The sequence below is a fragment of the Salvia hispanica genome, chromosome 1 (genome assembly GCF_029641045.1).
Source record: "Salvia hispanica isolate PSC_SH4W2 chromosome 1, Shi_PSC_v1, whole genome shotgun sequence".
Taxonomy (NCBI): domain Eukaryota; kingdom Viridiplantae; phylum Streptophyta; class Magnoliopsida; order Lamiales; family Lamiaceae; genus Salvia; species Salvia hispanica.
The window spans coordinates 32,519,317-32,538,708 of record NC_142692.1 but is presented as its reverse complement, the minus strand read 5'-3'; the positions used below and the strand labels follow the sequence as shown (position 1 = coordinate 32,538,708).

Here is a 19,392-nt window from a genome sequence, read left to right as displayed (position 1 = left end):
TTCCCATCCCTTACTCCTCATCACAAACTTTGTAATTTCGAAAATCACACACCAAAAACATTCAAAAATGGGAGAAGTGTCAATTCTTCACATGAACAAAGGAGAAGGAGAAGCTAGCTACGCCAAAAACAGCACCTGCCAAGTAAGAACTCTTATTTATCTCTCTCTCTCCCCTTGCTGTTTGGGTTACAAACTCATCCCGCATATGTGCAGTCGACGATCCCAACACTCACAATATATATATCTTTTCTCTCATGCAGATGCAAATAATATCACACGGCAAGACAGAGATGGAGAAGGCAGTGTTCAGAGCGATCGAAAACAGTCTCCCGAAGAGCATGGGGATAGCCGATCTCGGCTGCTCCTCGGGGCCCAACACTTTGATGGCGGTTTCCGAGATAATCGACAATGTCCGCAAAACGTGTCGCGAGATTGGCCTCCCGATGCCCGAGCTGAGGGTGGTGCTGAACGATCTCCCCTGCAACGACTTCAACTACGTGTTCATGTCGTTGCCTGAGTTCAGCACCACCCTCAGCAAGAACAAGGGCGTCAGTTCCGACCGCTGCTTCATATCCGCCATGGCCGGCTCCTTCTACGGCAGACTTTTTCCCAAAAATTCTTTGCATTTTGTTCATTCCTCATCCAGCCTTCATTGGCTCTCTCAGGTAAAATTACTCGACGTTTATCTGAGTTCGTGATCAAGGGCGAACGCAGAAAAAAAAAAAATAATAATAAAGTCTATGTTTTCTAAAATTTATTTAAGATTTTTTTAGGTGATTCATATAATTGATAGAAATTTTAGCATAATATAATTTACATAATTTTTAAAAAGTAGGCTTGGTATGAAACAAAAATATCCGTAGATATTGTCATTTGGTAAGTCTAGTCGATCAATCACAATTTCATGCAAAATCTCTCTCTAGATTGCCATGTGTCAATGTGTCCAGACCACCAAACCATACTTGGCTTCGGTTATCTTCCCTTCATATATCAGTAGGATTAATGAGACCGTTCTCTAGCCCCAGTAAAATCGAACATTATTAATGTATTTGTTGATGAATGAAAGTATTACATGTACGTTTCAGTGAATGAGACCATACCTCATGCCTCATAAAATTGAACATTATTAACGTATTTTTTTAACGAATGAAGGTACCATCGGGTCTGGAAAAGTCGGGAAAGCATCTCAACAAAGGAAAGATTTACATATCCAAAACGAGCCCGGAATTTGTGGTGAAAGCATACCTACGGCAGTTTAAGAGAGACATGTTAGCATTTTTGAGGTCGCGGGCGGTGGAGGTGGTGGCCGGAGGGACGATGGTGCTGTCATTTATGGGCCGCACATCGCCGGATGCCTCGGCAGAAGTGGGCAGCCATCAGTGGGAGCTTCTGGCCCATGCATTAATGGCCATGGCCCAAGAGGTATAGTACTATGATTTTTTTTGGAAACTAGTGCTGTAAGACGTTACTAGTCACACAAAATTTATGAGATGGGCCAGTATATATGCAGGCATGCAACCAATTAATAACAAATTCACTTCTAAAAAATAAATAAAATACAAACATAAATTCGTATATAGGCATTTATTTTTTCAAGTCATAATTTTGGTGATTTTCAGATTTTGGAGTTTACTTTTGTTGTTTTTTTAGCGGCCACAATTTTTTGCTGCGTTAAGTAGTGGGTGTTCTCTTATTTTAGGTTCTTTATTGGATTTTTATATTCTTGTTTAACTATACATCATGAACTCTTATTCACCGTATATTTAAGTTGAGTTTTTCATTTTATAAAAAAATCAGTAAACTAACCTGAAGTTTTAACAAAATTATTCTTTTTTTCTTCTGCGCACACAACTTACAACCATCAACGCGTCAGAAAAAATCAGATAGTACATTTGCTACCCAGGGGAAAATAGCCTAACTCAGGATATCGGTACAAGGAGTTTGCATTGATCGTTTATCATGTGGGCGTCACTTGAATATGTTGTGTGCTGCAAGATTGATACATTTGCCTTTTAATGTACTTTTTGTTGTTGCATTGATTTTGCTACTAGTATATTGTAGTAACATTTTTTGACATAGTTTGCTTGCCAATTTTTGGCTCGTTCGTAAAAACAAACTCAACTTGAAATTTCATGCGTATGTAGGGTGTCGTGGAAGAAGAGAAAATCGACTCGTTGGATGCTCCATATTATGCACCATCAGCTGAGGAAATGAGAAATGTGATAGAAGAAGAAGGTTCGTTTGTGGTGAATCAGATCTCAGCTTTGGAGATTGGTTGGGATGGAGGTCTGGTGTTGGACAATATTAACAACAATATTGATTTGGATGAAATTGATGAAAAGGCCCTAAAAGTTACCAAGATTATTAGGGCAGTGGTGGAGCCAATGATGGAGTCCCATTTTGGGGCCCAAGTTATAGATGATTTGTTTACTAGATATCATGGTCTTCTCCAAGATTATTTCTCAAAAACCATAGCTAAGCACATTAATCTTGTGGTTTCTCTCACAAGAAAGTTTTAGTCGAATTAGAAAACAATACCCGAGTATTTTATCTCAGTGGTATTAGTGACGAGGTTACGGATCTCAATCCTCACCGACCCTACTAGAAAGAGATTTTTAGAAAATAGTTGTGGTATAACTCAGAGATATTATATTTTTCATGTCATAATTCAACCAAAAAAAGACATAACATGACTTTATGGTGTTGAATAGTACTGTGATCTACCGAGAAATATCAAGAGATGGATTGCGCGATTCAGTCAGATTATTTGTTGATTCATCTCTTTTGTTCGTGTTGTTACTTCGTGCTTACTTGATGGTGGTGATTTGATCATGTGTAAATGTTTTTTGTCGTTTATGAGTTTTGTTTGATGCTATTTCTTTAGATGGCTATTAAGAGCTTTTTTTTTCCCCCCCTTAGCAGATTTGTTTTTTGTTGGTTAGAGCATTTATTCTTTAGGAGAAGTAGTCATCTTAATGCAAGGAAAATTGTTTACATATTAATAGAGGGATGATCATCGGTTGTACCCTCGTTATAAACACAAAAATAGTGAGCTGAAATTCTAGTTTAACATTTCTCGATTATTGAAAGACATTTACATTAAATTATGGAATATACAAATTCAACAACGTACGTATACAAATACAAACAAAATGAATTCCAGGGATGAATTTTAATATCAATAAGTTGAATCTCAGAAAGACAAGGCTTTAGGTGAGGAATAAGAGAACATGACAAATATAAGAAAATTGTCCTAGCTCCCTCCGTCCTAAGCAAGATGACTCCTTCTTTGCGCGACACGAGATTTTATGCAGTTATATTTTGTGTGGTAAGAGAAGAGAGTAAAGTAAGATAGAGAAAATAAAGTAGAGATAAAGATGTTTATTTTAAGTAACCAGTGGCGGATCCACGTGAGAACAAAGGGGTACGAGTGTACCCCAAAATAAGTTGGTACAGTTGGTCTAGTGGTATGATTTCTGGTCTTCCACTGTTGAGGCCTGGGTTCGATTCTCCTCAGCGGCGCCTTATATCAGTTTTTTATCCTATTTGTCTAGTATCTTCATATATTGCATTTTATTTAGTAATATCTTTGCTTTATATCTGTTAAATATTATAAAATTCGTTTGAAAAACCAACACAAATTCACACACATTCTCGTGTAATGCATGTTTCATCATAATATATAATTAGTTTTTTTTTATCTTTTTTATTTCCTTTAGTTGCACATCTACGTGATGTTTGTTTTATTAAAATTAAAATTTTAGATTTTATGAGAGAAAAAATAAAATAAAATATTAAATTTATCAGATTTTGAAGCTTCAAATCGTTAAAATTATTTATCGCACCCCCAAACGAAAAATGTTGATCCGCCACTGTAAGTAACTAGTGTTACCACTTGTGCTATGCACAAGACAAAAGATTTTAAAATAATAAAGATATATTAATTTAAAATAAAGAATGTAGAGTAAATAAGTATAAAAATATATTTACAGATAAGAACTAATTCAAATAAGTATTTGTAATATTATAAACAATAACAAAAAGATATTTGTACTTCTCTCAACCCACTCTCATTGAAACATTTCATATTTTAGCAGATGATTGTAAATTATTTTAATATTTGATATGAGTGAAGTAGTATAAAATAAATGAAATAACAAAAGAGGAGATGCATAGAGGAAATAGAATAAGATATACAAATAAAGAAAAATATAATACTACTATTTACAAAAGAAAAAAAAAGAAAACTATTTGAACAAATAAATAGTTTTATACTTTTATAATGCATAATTAATCACTTTGTTACAAATCATTTATAAAATTGATGATTAATAGTGTACTTTCATATTTTTATTTCTTTATCCATATTTTTTTCAACCCATTTTTATTCTTTTAACACTAAAATACTGAATTATTTAGAAATTTTGGTTAGATTTATCTTTAATAATTACTTTCTTACGAATATTTTTTAAAATTGACGATTTCATACACAAAATCGATGTGCCAAGTTTTGAAGCTTTTAAACATCAATTATAAAAATGATTAATAATTACTTTTACATATTCAAGAATTCTTAAATAATCTTTTATTGTTTTATGACATTTTTAAGAAAGTAACTACTAATCATCCCTGATAAAAAATTATACTACTATAAAAGAATCAAACATAACCTAAAAAGTACCTAGATAGAATAATAATATAATGAACTAATAGATTATATTGTATATCATGTAAAATTTCTTAGTAAACAACATTATAATAGAATCAAATGTAACATCAACCTCATTACTGTAGACTAAAATTTCGTGACTTTTGAAAATATAACTTATATTTAACCTTTGACATAAATAATCTATAGCGAAAACATTACAATGTAAATAAAATAAATTGAGAATAATAAATTAAAAGAAGTTCATAAATCAATAATTCTTTGAATAAATAGATTAAAGTACTTCCAAACAATGAAAAATCAACCACACTTCAAATATATAATTATTAAAAAATCACATAACTATTGAAAAATAAATATTTATAATAAACAGTGACAATTAATTAATGATTATGGTTTTAAGCGGATTCCTTATTTCATTTCCTTCTCTCTCGCTGCCTCCCCTCACCAGCTTGCACAGCCGCGTCGCCGGCGAGCGACGTCGGCGCTTCCCTCGATTCCCTCATTTCCTTTTCTCTTCCCTCTAATCGGTGAAACAGCTGAACGCCGCCGCCGGACACCACCTCAGTTCCGCCTACCTACTAAACACCAGTCTCTCGCTTGCTGCCTTCCTCCCTAGCCTGCACAGTCGCGACGCCGGCGCTTCCTCTATCTCTTTCCTCTCTTCTCACCTTTCTCTCTCATCTCTCTCTCTTTTTTACGCCACAACCACTGCTGCCGTCTGCTTCCACGCCGGCGATGATGGTTGCGGCTTGGAGCTGTTGCCGACTGCAACAAAAATAATCAGATAATTAGTCCTTTTCTTTTTCGTCTTCTCAACTTTCCTCCAATCTCTCTCGTTTCGGATCCTTCGTATCCTCTCGGCCAGCCGCCGCCTTGCTGCCACCACCCCATCTCCCTCAGCCTGCCGCCCTCTTGTCGGAGCTGTCGCCGGATTCCAAGCACTTCATAATTCAGAAAATCAATCCACAAAAATGCTTAGTTCAATTAATGTTATGTCTATATAAATGTCTTAAACTTCTTGAAGAAGCCATTTTTTCTGTATTTCATTGGACCAATTTTTATTCAATAATATCGGCCTCTTTTCTATCCAATGGTTGTCATTTCTCAAAATGACCAAAAGGATAAACAAAATAGTTTCACAATTTTCCTCCAAAAAGGGCAATATTGACTTTCCATCCAACTCTCCCTTTCAGTAATATAGATGGGTCATCTTAATTGGGACAAATTAAAAAGGAAAATGGATCATCTTCAATGGGACGAAGGATTTACTTACATTTTTCTGGTTTCCAACAGGAAAAATGTCAACTCTAGCAATAAAATTTACAAAGATCTAGCATAGTTGTAAAAAGGTAAGTAAGAGAAATAGAATTGTACAAAATTAGGAGAACTTCCACAATAAGCAAGAACTAGGTTCACAACTCCTTCTCCTTTGTAAGAGCATCCACAATGAGAATAGGTCAGTCATAGGTCAGCCACTCTCTCTCCCTGCCACGTCAGCAGCACTAAAAATCCACCTGCCACGTCAGCATTTACTCAAATAGGCCAGGCATAGGCCAGCCGCAATAAAAATAATTCAAAAACAACTACATTTACGGAATTAAATTTACGATTAAATTACGGAATTAAATTTACGAGATATATACGGGAAAATCCATTCATTTCATTAAAAAAAAAGGTACATAGATAAAAAAAAATACATGATTTTTTTTTTTAAAAAAAGGGCTTCCACACACGAGCCCCGCCACTCTCTACACCTCGTCGTCGCCGCCGCCATCCTCGCCGCCTCCACCCGGGGTATCTAAGCCCGCGTCTGAACCCCCCACCAGTTCCCTCGAGGCATCCAAATCCACCCGCATGTTCTCGAGCATTGAGTAGAGAAACCTCTTCCCCGTGGGGTCGGTTGCGGCCTTCCTCTCTTGGAAGACCTCCTGTTTTTGCACGCGAGAATAAGGTGTACGCGCGTGGGTGCGTGCCGAGATGACCTCCTGGGGCGATAGGGGGGATCCTCCCCTCGCTGCCCGTTGGGCCCACTTTTGGCCAACCGGGCGAGGGCAACGAGTAGATGATGGAGGGGACGGAAACTCCTCAGCATCCGGGGGGAGGTCGTGGGATCCGCCGCTGCTGCCGCTGTAGTCGCCGGAATAGTTCAACCTCTGCTTCTTCGGCCACCCAGCGTCGCACCCCGCCCGGAGCTTCTCGGAGTCCTTCAGCAACACATAGCATTCCCAGAAGGTGAACTCCTTATACTTCCCCGGCAAGGGGAATGACTCTCCGCTATCCTCCGGGCGTCCTCCTCATTCTGCCCACTAGTCAGCTGGCAGAGGGCGTTGGCGTACAGCCCCGAAAATCGGCTGACCGCGACTCTGGTCCGTTCCCACCCCTTCCGGCACTCCTCCCCGCTGTAGTCCTTACCGTGCGGGCAGTTCCTCCTGTAGGCTGCTCTAATCTTCGCCCACATGTTGACGACCCGCTGGTTGTTCGCAACCAGCGGATCGTCGCAGACCGACAACCACGCCTTGGCCACGCCGGCGTACTCATCCTCTGTCCACTTCCTCCGCGTGGGAGTGTTGTCAACAGCGGGCTGCGACGACTCTCCGACCACCTTGCCCTTCCCCTTCCCCTTCCCCTTCTTCTTTTTCGGCTCGGCTCGGCCCGCTGGAACGGGAGTGTCCGGCTCCCCGAGATCGATCCCCATCTCATGCAATGATAAAAGGTCATCGCCAGTGAACTGCGTCTCCACTTGGGTCGACGTGTGAGACGAAGCCGTCAAAAAATCAAGAGAGGGACGATAGACCACGTCCCCCCCGGTGGCCCCTGCATCCCGGGATGCATACCGGGCTGCATCCCTCCCTGCCATATCATCTCCATCATCTGCTGCATCATCTGCTGCTGCATCTGGGGCATACCTCCCCACCCCGCCGATGCCTGCCCGCCACTCGCCTGCACCCCGCCCGGCATCCCCCACGGCATCCCCCCGGTTCCCCCCTGCACCCCCATCGGCGCTCCAGCCATCATCCCAATCAACTGTTGCCAAGGGACGTTAAACCCTGAGCCCATCTGCCCGCCCATCTAGCCCCATCCAGATCCCACGGGTACCGTGGGAGTATGAGAGCCGCTCGTCGCCGGACTGGACTCGTTGTTGTTGTCCATCGCTCGATACTGCTCTTGTACAGAAATTTAGAGAGAGAGAAAACTTGTTAAAACAAGTGGTGCAAATGAAAATGAAACTAAAATGGCGTATATATAGGTTTTCAAAAATATTTAAAAAAAAAACGAAAATTGGCGCTGGCCGATCGGCACGCCACAATGGCGGCCAGCGCATGCGAATCGGCTAGCCCACGCCGATTTTCTCGCCGAGTCTCGGCTGGCCGGTTGCAATAGTTCGGCTAGCCGCTATTGTGGATGCTCTAAGTCCATTCCTCGGCATCCTTGGCTTGCAAAATTGCAGCCATTGGCTTCAGACAAAATAAAAAACACTTCTTTCATGTTCCAAGTTAACACTCGGTGTGGTCACTTGAAAGTACGTGTTGATTTGCTCTCACGGTGCGCACAGAAGGAAATAAACAGGTTCCCTTGGTCCAGCAAATCCACTAGATCACGCGGTCTAGGAACTCGTTGGTCGTAGGAAGCCCTGGTCGTCGGACACACAGAGCACTCTTTCAAAAACCATCAACCTCTTTACTAAACCTAGTATAGGAAAGTAGGGATCGATCCCACAGAGAAGGATGCGTAATAATCATGTTCAAGGATTTGGACTTGTTTTTGGTATTGGCTGCTGCCACGCATTTTTCTCACTTTGGATCCAACCTCAGACGCTAAATCCACTCCGGATCCAAGCGTCCGATACAAACTCCAACCAACAGAAACACTTCATCATTTCAGATTTAAACAACAACCTCCAATCAGTCAACAAACCACAGATCTATCACCAAATTCCCAGATCGAGTACCACAACATCAAAACAAAACAGAGATCGACATAAAACTTGTTAAAATAAACTCTCAGCAGCAAGATCTACGTAAATCAACTTGAAATATCACAAATAAACGCAAACCAACAGAAGCAAAAGGATAACAAGTAACATCAACAGCCAAGTCAACTCCCAAAAGTGAAGTTCGACCGCAAAAGTGCAAAACAACTGAAATTTAAAGAGATTGTATCTTCGCCCACACGCGGACGGTGTTGCAACTGAGACTTTCTAAAGAAATGAATCCCTTTCGTAACCCGAACTACCCCAGATCTCCCATTCCCAAGTGTGTGTTATGTGTGTGAGCTAAAAGAGAGTGAAAAGTGATGATTTGTGCGTTGCATGCTCTTCTATTTATAGGCGTTGGAGTGGGGCCCACCGAGGTATAGATAGACTTTGTTGCCCTCAACTACAGACTCCCTCCGTCACGCCTTCTTTTCCTTTGAATTCTGCTCACTTCACTTCATTCCTTTGCTAGACCGTTTCCTTCAGCATTCCCTCGATTTAGCGATTTTATCACACACCTAGCTTAGGAAACATGTTAAACCCAGCAAATTGTAACGCTTTTCACCATATAACCGATGCATGAAATTAGCCTTATCAAACTGCTCACACTTAAACCATACTTGTCCTCAAGTATAAAGACAAGAAAAGAAAAGAATAAGGCGAATTTCAAGCAATGTTATCTCCTGACCGACTCCTTGGACTCTAGACAGACTCCTAGACCTAGACACAATTAAAAACTTAAAAAGTTTAAGAAAAAACATACAAACACATAAACACATATACATGAGCTAGCTTCAACTTTTAGGCATCCGTCCCCACAAGATTAAGGTCAATTCAATAGGTTGCACTCCTCCAAATAGGCCCTTTCCCTTCCTTTACCTAGCCAATCTGTCAGCTTGTCAAGATAGCCTTTTACTTACCCGATTGTTGGATTCACTCGATCACTCATTCCTCACCAGGGATGTTAGGATCGATTCTCTCTTAAGTTAATGCTACACCACTGAAGCGTCGGGTTATGAGAGTTCCTCATTTTCCTGGGTCAGGCTATTATCATTCCTGCCTTCTAGACAACTTCCCTCTGGACTTCGTCCAGCTTATTCCTCCTTTTTTTTATATATATTTTTCTTTTTCTTCTCCTTTTATATATATTTTTTCGTTTTCTTTTTCTATTCCTATCTGGACTTCGTCCAGCTTATTCCTCCATTTCTCCTCTCTTCTGGACTTCGTCCAGCTTATAACACCTTACCCTGGACTTCGTCCAGCTTATACCTTCATATACCATTTTCCCATTTTTCTCCTTCACAGCTCTTCTCCCTAAGCATTCAGTGGTGGCCCTTAAACATGTATTAGCTCGAAGTTATTTAAGGCTTATAACTCACTATTATAATAGGGCTTCATAACTAAGTAAGTAAAGGCATCCTCCTTCGTTCTCACTTCACTCAGATTGACTTGGCTTATTAAAGGAAGAAGCTTCTAAGTTGGAATGCCTCCTACTTTCAATTACTCTCACTAAGGGAATCATGCCGTATTATAGTCACTGGCTCATGCGACAAAACTTAGACTTACAGACTCTTAACATGCAGACAAAATAATGCATTGACTCCTCTCCCCCTCCCACTTCACTCAAGCTTGTCCCCAAGCCATCGTCATGAAGGGGGGGGGGGGGGAACAGACAACAAAACAGGTTACAAAAACAGAAACTTCTCACACTTAGACCAATCATTGGGCTAAGTGGGAGAAAAACACAATAAAACAGAAAATACAAACTTCTCACACTTAGACCAAGCATTGGGCTAAGTGTGAGAAAAGCACAATAAAACAGAAAATACAAACTTCTCACACTTAGACCACGCAGTGGGCTAAGTGGGAGAAGACACAAACAATTATAAAACACACATAGGTAACATAAATATAAAAAAAACTAAAAGAATGAAAATTAAAAGTTACTTGGTCATGGGATGGTGATTCACTTCTGGGGCTGGCTCCCTCGAGAGCCTGACTGGGGTGGGATTCCGGGTCGGGTCATTCTTACTTTCTTCTTTGCTGGCTGCTCCAGCTCTTCCTCCTCCTGTGCTGCTTGTTCGAGTACTGGCTTCCTCACTATAAACTTTGATTTAGATGGGGCTGGAACTTGTTTGGGAACGGGCGGGGAGATCAACTGCTTGAGCGATTGCTGCGGTTGCCTGACGGAGGGACTACTGTGAATGGGCTGCTTGACTTCACTGCTGGACCCAGGAGTTACCTTCGACTGGGTCAAGGGGAGCGTCTGCTGCAGCCACTTCAAAATTTTCATCGAAAGCTCCACCGCTTCCGTCATTCGCTCATTTTGTTTGGCGCACTTCACCGCCAAATCTGCAATGTTGCCCATCAGGGTCTTCACTTCCTCCCGATTCCCATTCAATTCCTTTCTGATCCCACCAAGTTCCTTTATCATTTCCCTCCTTATCGACTGCATTTCCTTCTTCACATCCTGGACTTCCTTGCGTAGCTCTTCAATCTCTTCACTTGGCATGGCTTCCTCGGCTTCCTCAGGCTCTGCTTTCACCTTATCTCCCAACGAGTAGAAGAGAGTCTTGGTGCCATGAGTCTGCAGCAACCCCTTGTTGAAAAAATAATCAACACTGAACACTTCCGGAGGTTCGCACATGACTACCAACGGAGCGGCCTTGGCAATCTTCATTTCTATGTTTCGTTGGAGGTAGGCGCCGAGGAGGTGGCAGGTATACATATGACGCGCAGGGTTGCTCGTCATTTGGTGGCATGCCTGAGCCAGCCAATATCCTAGGTGCACCTTCACGCCTTTCGCCATGCACCATGTGAAGTAGAGGTCGGTAGTTGTGAGAGCTGGATTAGCGGTACCCATCAAGTTGTAACTGACAAACGTCTGAGCAAAACGGAGAATTTGGTCTTCAATGTGGGAGGCTTTGGAGTAGCTGGACTTAAACGTTCCCACCTTGGGGTGCGTGATCAGTTCCCATGTCGTTTGCACCTTGAAACCGGGCGTGTTCTTCGGCACTCCAACCATCCTATCATTCCACGCCCCCTCTTCATCCTCGGCTTGGGTAAACAACCCCATCCGCAGAGACCATTCCCGAATGCTCATCTCATATTCTTCATTAAAAAGCCTGAACGTTATAGAATCCGCGTCGAGATCAGTGGTGTTCTTCAAACGAAAGGTGGAGAAAAACTCCCTTGCTAGATCCACGGGCACCCTCACTCAAATCCTATCGAATAGATACAAGCGCGAAATTCCTTGTCACATGCAATCATTTTAAGCTCCCTTGAGCTGTACTGCTTCCCAGATTTGGCCATCTTCCCAGCGCTACATCTTTCCTTGTACACTGCGATCCGCTTCTGGTCGTCGAACTGCCTCATCTCCTCTAACAACTCTTTAATCAGCCAGACTTCCGGACGTCCTGGAATAGGCTCCTCTTCAGCTTCTTTAGAGTCATAGATGGGCTCAGGGATGGGCTCATCTTGTTCCTCGACAGAGGGTTCCTCGGTTATAGGGGAAAGGGTCTCCTCGACCTCCTTGACGGAGGGAGCTTTCCTAGACCGGGTAGATGAGGTCGCCACCGCCTTTCCTTTCCTCGCCCTTTCCTTGGCCAGGCGGCGCTCCTCTGCCTCTGCAGCATCAGGAACTAAGTCATCGACTTTATCGAGGAGACTCCCCCTGGTGCGCCTCCTTTCTGCCCTCTCATCTATCTTAGGTTCATCTTCATCCTGGTCACCCACCAGGTTCACAATCAATTTCAGCCCTCCCTCGGGCTCCGGTACTCCAATCGTAAGTAGATCTGCTTCTTCCGACAGCTTTTCTGGGGTTTCCCCTTCACGTTCCACTATCGGGGTTGCCCCCTCAATATAAATGGGGTTCTCCCCCCAGACACCGCTTGGGGTCGCCCCCTCTTCCACGAACTCATGGGTCGCACCTCTGAAATCAATTGGGGTCTCATCCCCAGTTTCCAAAGGGGTTTCCCCCTCAGCAACATTCTTCACAATAGGGGTTTCCCCCTCAATCACACTATCCACAATAGGGGTTACCCCCTCCACAACTTCATCTAAAACAGGGGTTTCCCCCTCACAAACTTCCCTACCTTCAAGATTAGGGTTCTCATTTTCTTGCCTTTCTGTCTCCACCATGGTTTCGTCGTTCGTCGGTCCGTCACCCTCCGGCCGTTCGTGTACAGCCTCCTCTTTCTCCGCCTCTTGTGAAGCGGTTTCTGCACGTTGAGATGTAGAATCTTGCGGTCCTTCTTCACGAAGATTCGCCGGTTGTGCAGCCGAGTCTGCCGGAATTGTCAGTGGTGGTACGACCGGTGCGGACGGCATCAGGCTAGCGGCGAACAGGGCATACACTTCTTTTGCTTTCTCAACGCTCCCCAATTTCTGCGTCAATTCCGCCAACAGGGTTGGGTCGTACACCGTGCTTTGTGAACTTCCGGTGAGTTGGGTTGAATCCATCACTGCAGATCTGAAATTGAAAGAAAATCTGGTCGAATTTGGATTAGGGTTTATTTTCTAGAGAGAGAGAACAAAAGTAGAGAGAAGGGAGAGTAAATTTCATATTTCTGTCGATTTGGGATTATTGGAGAGAGAAAGAGACGACGGTAGCTTTTCTGATGAAAGGATGGTGCAGTTGCAGGTATGATGTAAGCAACCGTACAACTTCCATAATTATCGGCAGATCCCTCCTTGACCTCTTCCTTCAAGTTTCCCCTGATTTCTTCCTTCAGATTCTCCTCCAGACGACTCCCTAGACATGACCCTATATAAAAAAAATTGAAGGTTCCAGACTCCCAGGTCAAGGTTAGAATATAAGGTATCGGTTTCCTTCGAAGTCTGGTGCTTCGAAAATATTTTTGGATTTTTTTTTTTTTTAAAGTTTGAAAAGTAATTTAACTATTTACACACTTCCTTAGAGTATTCCCGATATTCCCTGGTTCAGTTTGTATTTTCAAAATTGTTAACTTACTCCTTGACCTAGGAATTCATCGAGAATATCTCCTCGTCCGTCTAGGCGATAGTAGGGAGTGCATGTAGTGGAACTTTGTCCACCACACACAACTCGGAATTATCCCTATAGACTTTCACTCTATGACCATTGACAAGAAAAGGAACAGAGTTCGGAGCACTTCCCTGGATCTCCACTGCTCCGTTTGCTCGGATGCCGACGATGGTATATAGGCCGATCCATTTAGACTTCAATTTTCCTGGCATTAGCTTGAGTCGGGACTGGAAAAGGAGCACCTTCTGTCCCACATGAAGTTACTTGACCCGGAGATTCTTATCATGCCATAACTTCGTCCTTTCTTTGTACCACATGACAGACTCAAATGACTCCAGCCGAAGTTCCTCCAATTCTTGCAATTGTAATTTCCTCTCTTCTTCGCAAGCTATCGGCTTCATGTTTAGTTCTTTCACTGCCCAATACGCCTTGTTCTCAATACCAACAGGTAAGTGACACATCTTGCCAAACACAAGCCTGTAAGGCGACATTCCAATAGGCGTTTTAAAAGCAGTTCTGTAAGCCCACAATGCGTCTCCGAGCCTCTTGCTCCAGTCCTTCCATGACGGATTAACTGTTTTCTCCAATATCGCCTTGATCTCGCGATTAGAAATCTCTGCCTGGCCATTAGACTGGGGATGGTACGGAGTCGACACTCTATGGTGAACACCATATTTCTTCATCAAAGCCTCGATGGTGCGATTACAGAAATGAGTTCCCTGATCCGAGACGATGGCCTGAGGAACTCCATATCTGTTGAAAATATTGGCCTTTAAAAACTTTGCCACCTCCTTCGATTCATATGTTGTGGTGGCCTTAGCTTCTATCCACTGAGACACATAGTCCACTGCAACCAATATATACGTGTTCCCACAAGACGATGGGAACGGTCCCATAAAGTCCATTCCCCACACATCAAAAATTTCGCACACGATCACCGGGACCTGAGGCATCTCGTCCCTCCTTGAAATTCCCCCCGTCTGCTGGCACCTCTCGCAACATTGGCAGAAATCAAAGACATCCCTATTTAGCGTCGGCCAATAAAAACCGTTGTCCAAGACTTTCCTCGTTGTCTTCCTTGGTCCAAAGTGGCCTCCACATGCTAAGGTGTGGCAATGAATTAACACATCTCTTTGTTCCCATTCGGGAATGCAGCGTCTAATCACTTGATCTGAGCACATTTTCCATAGGTAAGGGTCGTCCCAATAGTAATATTTAGCTTTACTTCTAATTTTCATCCTCTGGACCTGGGAAACTTCGTCTGAACTTGGCATCTCTCCCGTGACCAAGTAGTTGGCTAAATCAGCAAACCACGGTTCTGCGTTCAGTGTGCGCTTCCCCTTATCCGATTCCCCTAGACCGGTCAGAGCCAAAACTGCTTCCCAGTTAAGTGGTCTAGGAAATTTCTCCAGAAGGTACAAATGCTCCTCGGGGAAGGCATCGGGTATGGCCTCTTCCGTTTCCCCCTGATGTATTCTGCTCAAGTGATAGGCTACTCTATTCTCCGTCCCTCTTTTGTCTCTTACTTCCCAATCAAACTCCTGCAAGAGTAACACCCAACGGATTAATCTCGGCTTAGACTCTTTCTTAGCCAGCAAGTACTTAATCGCCGCGTGATCCGTGAAGACTATAACCCTCGACCCAAGGAGGTAGGGTCGGAATTTTTCAAACGAGTATACGACAGCCAACATTTCCTTCTCCGTGGTGTCATATTTTTTCTGAGCCTGATTCAGCGTCTTGGAAGCATAGAAGATCACATAGCTTTTTTCATCAATTTTCTGTCCTAAGACAGCTCCCACAGCAAAATCACTCGCATCACACATTATTTCGAAAGGATGGTTCCAGTCTGGTGCCCTGATAATTGGTGCTGATACTAACCTGTCCTTAAGCAACTGGAACGCCCTTTCGCATCCTTCGTCAAAGACGAATTCCACATCATTATGTAACAACCGAGTGAGTGGTTGCGCGATTTTTGTGAAATCCTTGATAAACCTCCTATAGAATCCTGCATGACCTAGGAAGCCTCTCACCTCTTTTTGGTTCGTAGGGTATGGTAATTTTGATATCACATCCACCTTTGCTTTGTCACTTGAATACCTCTCTCAGAAACCACGTGACCCAGGACAATGCCTTCAGTCACCATGAAATGACATTTCTCGAAATTCAATACTAAATGCTTCTCTTGGCATCTCTGTAACACTAGATCAAGACTGGCTAAACAAGTATCAAATGAGTTCCCATATACGGTGAAATCGTCCATGAATATCTCAATGCATACTTCCAACAAATCCGAGAAAATGCACATCATACACCGTTGGAAAGTTCCAGGTGCATTACACAATCCAAACGGCATTCTTCGGTATGCATAGGTACCAAAGGGGCACGTGAATGTGGTTTTCCCTTGGTCCTCTGGGTTAACGTAGTGGAAATAGCCGTTGTATCCATCAAGGAAACAAAAGTACTGTTTGCCAGCCAGTCTTTCCAGCATCTGATCAATGAAAGGTAGGGGAAAATGATCCTTCTTTGTGGCTTCGTTCAACTTCCTGTAATCGATGCACATCCTCCACCCTGTCACTAGTCTGGTGGGTATCAACTCATTTTTTTCATTCTTAACAACTTGTATTCCAGATTTTGTTGGTACCATATGGACAGGACTGACCCACTCGCTATCTGGAATGGAGTAGATGATCCTTAGGGCAAGCAATTTCAACACCTCCTTTAGGACCTCCTCTCGCATGTTCGGATTCAGTTTCCGTTGTGCATCTCGATGAGCCTTCGCACCTTCTTCTAAACGAATGTGGTGCATACAAAGATCCGGACTTATTCCCACCAAATCTAAGAGAGTCCATCCTATTGCTTTCTTGTTTCTTTTGATGACTTCCAATAACTCCTTCTCTTGCTCCTTGGTCAGGTTGCTGTTGACTATTACCGGAAATGTCTCATCCTCCTCCAAGTAAGCGTACTTGAGGCCTGGTGGAAGTGTCTTCAACTCCTTTCTTGTTCCATTCGTCTCCTAGGGCAAGGGATTTTTGTCCGCAATTTCTGGTGATGCCTCCTTCCCAGACCCAGGAGATTTTTCCAGACTAGCCACGTGAGCTAATCCCTTAGATTTAGCTGACGCGGGACTTCTGCAGAATTCCATAATGGCCTCCGTGAGTTCCTCATCTGTCAATTCTGCTGTGTTCATTGCTGCACACCATCCCACAACTTCTCTGTCAATCGAATGACTCAACTCCGAGTTGTCGATTTGTTCCTGCATCAATTCCGTCTCAAGATACTCTTGGACCAAGGGGTTAATAACATCAATAGCATAGAGGTTCTCAACATCTAAAGGCCTTTTTATCCCCTCATCTATGCTAAAAGTATACTTCTGGACTCAGCAGACTCATTATCATTCATCTTGATCACATAAAAATCAGCAGGATATAGAAAATCATGCACTTTGACTATAACATTTTCCAACACTCCTTCAGGGCAGATGCAAGTTCTATCTGCTAACTGGATCACCACCTTGGTAGCAACCATCCTTACTCCAGTCAATTTCTTATAGATCGAAAGCGGTAAATATTTATTGACGCCCCTAGATCACACATAGCATGCTCGACCTTGATATCCCGATGGGTAATGTGAACATACCTGGGTCGGTGCATTTTGAGGGCATCCTTCTCTTTTGTATCACAGCAGACACATTCTCCCCGATCACAATCTTCCCATCTGGCTTAGTCTTCCCTGCAATGAACTCCTTGATGAACTTGCTGAAAGCAGGCATTTTTAGGGCTTGCAAGAATGGCAGGTTGATTTCCAACTTGCTAAAAATCTCCATGAGATCCTCTGTATCATCCTTTTTCTTCTTTGCTTCCCCGCGGTATGGAAATGGCTTTGGTCGCTTTACTGCATTGGTGGAAGTCCCAACCTGGGTTCCATCAATTCCATTGTTTCCTTCCTTACTCACTTCTTCAAGTTCGAGGTCTAGGAAGAACGGGTCCCTTAGTCGAGGTAGGGATCCCCCTAAATCTCCCTTCTGGAGGTCTTCCTAAATAAGGATTTCCCTGGGTCTAGCGCTTTCCTCTTGATGCAGCTGACTTTGTTTTCCTTCACTAGCCTGCATGGGAACTTCCTCATCAATTTCCAACGTTGGCCCTTCATAACCTCGCCCAGATCTCAAGGTGATTTGACTAATGTTTGCTCGGTCTGGCGGTTTGACGGTGGCAGGAAGTTTCCCTTCATTTCCTCGCATCTCATTCAAAGAGACTGCAATCTGGGACAGTTGCTTTGCCATCATATCCATTGCGGCTTTATGTTTAGACTGAGCGTCTTGTAACTTGTGCACCATGTCATTGTTGGAGTGTAGGTTACTCTGCATGAACTGCTGTGAATTCACTAGATCGTGGACTATGTCATCCAAACTCCTCTGTGGTCTGGAGTTGAATTGACCAGAATTCGGTCCTTGCCCTTGATTCTGACGATAGTTACCTTGATGATTGTTGTATTGGTTGTTAGACCCTTGATTTCCCTGATGGTTGTTGTACTGGCTACCAGACCCTTGATTCCCTTGATGATTTGGTTGGGAATTCTGGTAGTTCCCTTGGTTATTCCTCTGATGAGGTGGCACATAGGAGCTCCCTGGATTGTTCTGATTCCTATTTCCCCAGTTAGTATGGTCCTGATTCCTGTACCCTAGCTGCAATTGCCCCTCTTGACCTTTCCCTGACCAGTTGGACTGCCTCTCCGGAGGGTGTGCATAATTCGTGAGCTGAAGTGGGGGTGACTGGCCTTGATCATGGTCAGTCCATCTGAAGTTTGGGTGAGTCCTCCATGGAGCGTCCCTCTGTCTTCCTTAGTTCCAACTTCCGTCGGGATTCCAACTTCCCATCGAATTTGCCTGAGCTTGACACTCCCCTTCGCGGGGCTGACTGTAGTACGGTTGAAGTTGCCTTTCCTCCTGACCAGGGGGTTTCTCAATTTCCACTGGAGCATGCGGATTGTATTTCTCAATTGCATTTAGCAAGGCTTTTTCCAGTTTATCGATCCTATCTTCCACCTTCTTGTCTTCTTGTTCCATCACTGCATTGGCTGATCCTCTCCTCAATATGCTTCGCGGGTTATCATAGGCCTTCTTCGCCTCGATCAGCTTTCCCAAAGTTTCCCGAGCTTCACTTGCTTTATTCTTGGTAAAATTTCCCCCGCTCGAGGAGTTCATCAAGTCCTTTGATTCAGGGTTTGCACCTTCGTAGAACAGATAATAAGTCTTCGCTTCTATCATCATGTGGTTCGGACAAGCATCCAGCAGCCCCTTGAAACGGGACCAATAAGAACTCAGAGACTCATCGTATTCCTGCTTGCACTCCTGAATCTCCTTCTTCAAGGCATTCGTCTTGTTGGGCGGAAAAAAGTAATCCAAAAACTCTAGTTTAAAGTCCTTCCACGTGTTGATCGAGTCCGGTGAGAGCCTTAGCAGCCAAGTGTTCGCCTCCCATTTGAGAGCAAACGGGATTGCTCGAAGACGGTAGTCCTCCTATGTTACCTCGTTGGGTCGCTTTTGAATGCTGCATAGTTTACTGAACTCGTTCAAAAATTCATAGGGGCATTCGTTCCTCCGTCCAGAGAAAGTGGGTAAAACTCCGAGTACATTCGTCTTGATATCGATCGCCCTCCATCGTGGGATCGAGACTATAGCATGAGCGGGTTCACCGTCGAGATGTGCGGTGAGCGACCCTATTTCCGGATCAGGATCTACTAGAT

At 43.4% G+C, this 19,392-nt stretch overlaps 1 protein-coding gene across 1 annotated transcript; it reads left to right on the top strand.

Annotated features, from left to right (window-relative positions):
- LOC125185318 (putative jasmonic acid carboxyl methyltransferase 2) lies at nt 1-2,761 on the top strand. The gene is made up of 4 exons (XM_048081840.2): nt 1-142; nt 261-665; nt 1,153-1,422; nt 2,145-2,761. Exons 1-4 carry the CDS (start codon nt 68-70, stop codon nt 2,517-2,519), a joined length of 1,125 nt encoding a protein of 374 aa, XP_047937797.2. The 5' UTR covers nt 1-67; the 3' UTR covers nt 2,520-2,761.
- Nucleotides 2,762-19,392: the final 16,631 nt, after the last annotated feature.